The sequence below is a fragment of the Lactuca virosa genome, chromosome 1 (genome assembly GCF_052849685.1).
Source record: "Lactuca virosa cultivar CGN04683 chromosome 1, Lactuca_virosa_CGN04683_v6, whole genome shotgun sequence".
NCBI lineage: Eukaryota > Viridiplantae > Streptophyta > Magnoliopsida > Asterales > Asteraceae > Lactuca > Lactuca virosa.
The window spans coordinates 273,105,425-273,111,290 of NC_136426.1; the positions used below are offsets into that span (position 1 = coordinate 273,105,425).

The 5,866-nt window shown below is 35.8% G+C and overlaps 2 protein-coding genes across 3 annotated transcripts; one reads left to right on the forward strand and one right to left on the reverse strand.

Annotated features, from left to right (window-relative positions):
* The first annotated feature begins 453 nt into the window (after window positions 1–453).
* Window positions 454–1,053, forward strand: LOC145129831 (uncharacterized). Its single transcript, XM_079064643.1, has one exon. It carries the CDS (start codon window positions 454–456, stop codon window positions 1,051–1,053), a length of 600 nt encoding a protein of 199 aa, XP_078920769.1.
* Window positions 1,054–2,425: 1,372 nt separating this feature from the next.
* LOC145166697 (uncharacterized) lies at window positions 2,426–5,183 on the reverse strand. 2 transcript variants are annotated; one of them, XR_013740661.1, is made up of 3 exons: window positions 3,823–5,183; window positions 3,335–3,697; window positions 2,426–3,263 (listed from the first exon to the last, which is right to left on the reverse strand). XR_013740661.1 is itself a non-coding variant. In XM_079085725.1 (3 exons), exons 1-3 carry the CDS (start codon window positions 4,719–4,721, stop codon window positions 3,237–3,239), a joined length of 441 nt encoding a protein of 146 aa, XP_078941851.1. In that variant the 5' UTR covers window positions 4,722–5,183; the 3' UTR covers window positions 2,426–3,236. The 2 variants fall into 2 exon arrangements, 1 of the variants encoding a protein (XP_078941851.1); XM_079085725.1 differs by having other exon boundaries at window positions 4,671–5,183.
* Between the last annotated feature and the right edge of the window lie 683 nt (window positions 5,184–5,866).

Below are 5,866 nucleotides of genomic sequence, written 5' to 3' on the forward strand. Positions count from 1 at the left end.
CACTCTTTATAAGTCGTTAGTGGAGCGTGTATGGTTCACCGGCACACTAATTTGGGACTATAAAGTTGAGTGATGGAAAATCAAAAATTATCATTATTGATTTATCATGTGTGGTTTACCAGCACATCAATTTGTGATGATAAATGACCTTGAGGTAGTCTAGTGGGTTTGCATGGTTATTCACATATTGTTTGTGATCCTCGGCATCCCAGTCACAAAATGAACAACATAATCTTAGATTAAACATGCCATTGATAAGATTTAATGAATCTCAATTGATCTAGGAATTTCATATTAGATTGAAATTAGTAAATTTGTATTACCTACCTTGATAAATTCGCAAGTAGATTACTTTATTGTGAATTGTATTTTGTATCCTAGCCTTGAATACTTATTTTGGGTTAAAATATTAAGGATTTATATCACTAACTAAAACTATGTCTCTTTATATAGATGTCTGAAACCGGTGAACTCGCTACTACTCAAACTACCACTCCCCACTCAAACTTCAATCTTCTATCAATTCTGTCAAAGGAGAGGCTAACTGGTCCTAACTACAAGTATTGGATGCATAACCTGAAGATGACTCTTAGGTACAAGAACAAGGAATACGTTCTCGAAGATCCTCTCCTTGAAATCGATCATTCGACCGTTAATCCTAAGGAAATTGCCTACAACAAATACTCTGATGATGCCACTAAGGTTGCTTGCATCATGGTGGCCACTATGGATTATGAGATGTGCCTCAATCTTGTTGAAAATTTTTACAAGAAATCGAGAAAAGAATGTTATGAAGTGGTCAAGTCTCTTATGGCATGCAAACTCAAGGAAGGAGAATCTGTTTGTGCTCACGTACAAAGAATGCAGAGATACGTGGAGCAACTGGAAAGGCTCAATGATTCGTTTGACAAAGAGTTGGCCATTGACATGTTCCTTAACTCTTTGCCTCCTAGTTACAATCAGTTTGTTCTAACTTATCATCTGAACAACATGGAGACAAAATCCAACTGGGAAGACAAGCAAGAAATTACATTCCAGAAGTTAGAAATCTGATCAGCACGTATGCCGAGGAATTAGTCAGAATGCATGGGGTGCCGATGTTTATCATTTCTCACTAAGATAGTAGATTCACCTATCAATCTTGACAGTTATGTAAACGAAAAATGTAAGCCTTTTGAATTCCAAGTCGGAGACTGTGTAACTTTAAAATTCTTCCCTTTTAGGGAAATGATTCAGATTAGAGAACGAGTCAAGTTAAACTTGTGACTCAAAGTACCTTTGAAATTCCTAACGAAATTGGTCATGTTAATTACATGAAGTTGTCTTGAGAACTAAACAACATGCACGATGCGTTATATGCGCAGAAACTCAAGAAGTGTATGTATGATGATATAATTGCTATCTATTTCAATGAAGATTACTAGGAAACCGTGCTAATGTTTCATATTTGTGAAAGTACACACGATAGAATTGTATAAAAGATTCGACAGCCTTTAAAATACTTTATTCGATCTTATTCCCTATTCCTTTCTTTTTATGGGCTTAGAACAGAGCATCCATTCGACCAAGAACCCAATCTCGAGTTATGCGACGTAAAACGACTATAGAAGGACCATGTTAGAATCAAATGAAGCAAAAACGCCACCAATTGTTTATTAATGTTCTACCTACACGCTAAATTTCGGGACAAAATTCCTTTCAACAGGGGGATAATGTGACAATTGGTAAAATAGGTCAACAATTGGCGGTAAATCACTACGAACGTGACTATAATTACACCTATTGTACGATAAATCAATGTTGATTTATGAAAGTAAGTGGGATTATACTTAATTGCCCAAAAATTTATCTAATTTGAATTCAAATACTTATCATTTTCATCCGAGTTCATTTTAAACGTTAATCTATTACAATGGGGAAAAGGTGTCGTGAAAACCATAAAATTATATCAAATTGAACATGAAAACTTAAATTATTGAATTCGACATGGATTATATGATTAGTAATTCATTTTGGAAATTGTTTGGAAATCCAATCCAGTTGTTATGAATTTTAACGATGAAATAACTCAATATTTCTAAAATCATGTACATTTATATACATAAACGTGTGAGGAACGTATTTTCCAAACAATGCAATATCTAGTTACCATAGTTCTTATAAAATCCATATTACATATGACAATTAGGAAATTGTGTTAAACACAATGGATATATGTTATGTAATTAAGAGTATATAACAACACCAAATATATAAATATTTATATATATGTTATGTATCATCCCCAAATATTAATTACTAGTATATATACAATTTGCACACTTATTATGTACAAATCTCAAATTCTTTATATATCTTATAAAGATATATAGTAAACTTTAATATGGGAGTGCATAAATATTGGGTGTGCATTATTGCCTTAAAATGTCTCAAACAAATACCCACATGCAAACAACATTATTAAACCTAAAAATATACATTAAATCTGTTAGAAGTATGCACTAATACAAATGAATATCCAGCTTTTACCCATCTTTCTCTCACTCTCGATTTCTTCTCACCTCACACACATTCACATATGTATAGGAAAGCACATGATCTATGTCTTGAAGGGAAATTTATCTTTGCACTTATGCAATCTCCCATAGATTATGTAGGACTCCAAAAATCAACAGAAGTCTTCCAAAAATCTGCTTGAGATCATGAAGTTACAGCTAGCAATCATTCTCATCTTCCTCCTCACTGTAACCTCTCAAACTCCCTCATCTTTCAGCCCCTTTCTCCGTTTGAAACTCACCAATACCGAGAGTAAGAAAAGAGTTGTTGCCCTCTCGGTTTCAGCCCTCAATTCACCCCTTTTCTCCTTCATTTAACACGTAAACCCATTATCAACTATGGTGATTGGGTCATCAAGAAACCCATCCATACACTCCCATGGCTTGTCTTATTCCAAGGAATTGATTTCTTGAGCTATTTTATGAACTGGGCTACCCCCAATTCCATGGATCCAAGTAGCACCGATTTCAATTCTGTCACCACCAAACTCTGAAGTGTTAATCCTTCCTCCTATTCGATTCCCACCTTCAATAATGGCGATATGGGTATTGTTGAGAAATATTTATGAGCTCTCATTATGGTTAAGTATCATATTGTTACTAGAATCTAGATATTATTTCTAAATGCACAATTAAGCCTCAAACAAACATTACATAACTTGCAAAATCCTAAATATCCTCTTAAACCTCAACCTGCAAAATAGGTCCCTGAAAAAAAGAAAAAATTTGTACGGTCAACATGACATCTGATAAAAAAAAAAAAGTCAAAAACTTTATACCTTTTCGATTATATCCACTCGAGATATATTCTTGACTGGATTGACTACGTGATCATTGCGTTGTTTATTGGCGAAAGAAGAAAAATCATGTTGCCCTACAAAATACTTGGCTGCTTCTTTCATGACAGATACATTGAGTTCGGAAAGATTGTGATAAGCATAGAGACGATGGAATAGGTCCAAGACAGTGTCGTTATAAATCTTGTAATGGTAGATCTTTCTGGTGACTGAAAAACGAGCATGGAAGTCGGGGAGTGCAAGGCTGATTTCTCGAATTCCAACATCAGGAAGAAGAAGACCATTCAGTGTTGCGTTCATGTCATGCAGATCCTTGTAATTGAATGGTGTAACCAACCGTGCCACCTGAAAAAAATATAAAATCACGTTTCAAGCTTTTAATCTAACCTCATCAACAAACAGGTAGACCTGGCCGAGGGCATAAACTCTGGCGTCGGTTCTACTTGCACCGACTACACGTAGATCCTTACGTTCTAGCTTTGTAACTCGATTTAGGGCGTGTTCCAGGAGGCACTGTAAGGTTGGCGTTGATGGTTGAAAAAAAAAAAAAAAATTACAACCATAATCAACAATCAAAATTGAAAAAAGGAAAAAGATATCGAAGATTGACAAAAAGAGATGCCGGAGATAATAGATATATAGAGTAATTGGGAAATTCAATCAGTTTGGGGCAGAAATTAGGGTATAGAAGAAACGAAGAATGAAATTGGTTTCACTTATCATAACAGAGTAATCAGGGAATTCAAGAAAGGCGAATGGAAACCGGAGAATCGAGTGTCGTCGTAAGATAAAACAAAGCCATTTGTAAGTGTTAGCCGGAGGAATTTGTTGATTATACAGGTCGTCGAGATGAGCAGCGGCCAACGGCAGTCCAACTCCAAGTGCGGCGTAACCCATTATTCTTCCGCAGTCCACACCATTCGTATACCAGTCCAACGATGGTTTCCATTCCACTGACCAGTTACGTTACGTACACTATGAAGAACGACTAATCTACGGTTTCCTGCAACAGTTAAGTAAAGGAAGAAGACGAAGAGGAACGAGATGATGATTTTGAAGCGGCCACAGCTTTTAATCTATTTTTGGTTATGTTGCCGGTTGTTAAATTGCAACCGGTTATAAAGCTAAAAAGGGGATAGATCAGCTTTAATAATGGTTAAATTGAGCATAAAATTAATATAAGGGTTGTTTTAAGCATTGAGGTAAAATGCATGGGGTTTTTCTACGGTTTTCCCAATATTACCACACCAAAAGCACCCTTGCAAAATTTAGTTTTGCTACTGAAACTAAAGACCAAGAACAGCTACAAAAACATTACATGTCTAGTCCTTGTTACTTGCTGAATTTCAAGACCCAAAGAAACCTCCATTGAATCCTCTTTTTTTTGCTGCTAAATTTGAAGATCCGATTTCTGCTTTTTTTCCCCTTTCTTCATCTTCTATTTCCGGTGAACAATGGGGCAACAACCCCTTTTTTCCCTTGATACCTGTCAAACGAACCATCCGAACACCCCCTGAAATTGTCGACCATCACAGCTACTCCCTCGATTCCTTCCCGCGACGAGGTCTAGGAAGCCAAGATAATTGTCGGGCTCGACGACTCTTCCTCTGTTGACGGGTCTGCCACCACCGAACCACACTCCACCACCATTGTTTTCATCCTTCTCCTTCTTCGAATCGGTCAAGCACTGGAGGTGCTTCCCGATTTCTTCTTTCATTGTTCCTTCCCGATCAAACGAGAATCAAAGCCCTAACCCTTTGATTTCTACCTTCGTTCTTCCCTAGCTTGCGTTCGTCCGTTCCTTTTCTCGGTCTGATGAAAACGAGGGCTCCTTCCCTTTTTGATTGATGAGTTTAGCAAATCCAGCCCCTCCATTTGTAGATTTAAATTAAAATCAGCCCATTTGCAAACATTTAATCAAACACAACCCTATTGTTTGTACAATATTACCAAATCAGCCATTTTGGTGTTAATGTGACCAATCAGCCCTTCATTTGTTTTTTTTAAGATCAAAATTGTTTTCCCTTTGATTTAAATCATTACAAAGCAGTCCCTTTTTGTTTAAATAAATACAAAACGGTTCCAAAAGTGTTTCAAAGTTCAAGAGTGTCGAGTTGCGGTTTCTCATGTCAAGTTTCACACAAATGAACCAACTCCATACAAATCGAAATCACACGTCAAGGGTGAGTTTCTACGGCCCCTCTTTTTATATTTTTAATATTTGGGGGAGAATGCATGTTTGTCTATTAAAGTTTTGATAATTTTCAAGCTTTATACACAAAATAACATCATACTTTGTTATAGGTCAAAAAGTTTATGAAATAACAATCTAAATTGTATAAATCATCAATAAAACATATAAGTTATAGTAGAATGCTATAAATGATATAATTACACCTTATTGTGATATATTAATTAATATTACTGAAAATCACAAGATTTTAAGTAGATTGATATAAAGCTATAAATATACTTGACGAATCACAAGTTCAAAGCCTTGTCATGTATACGCAC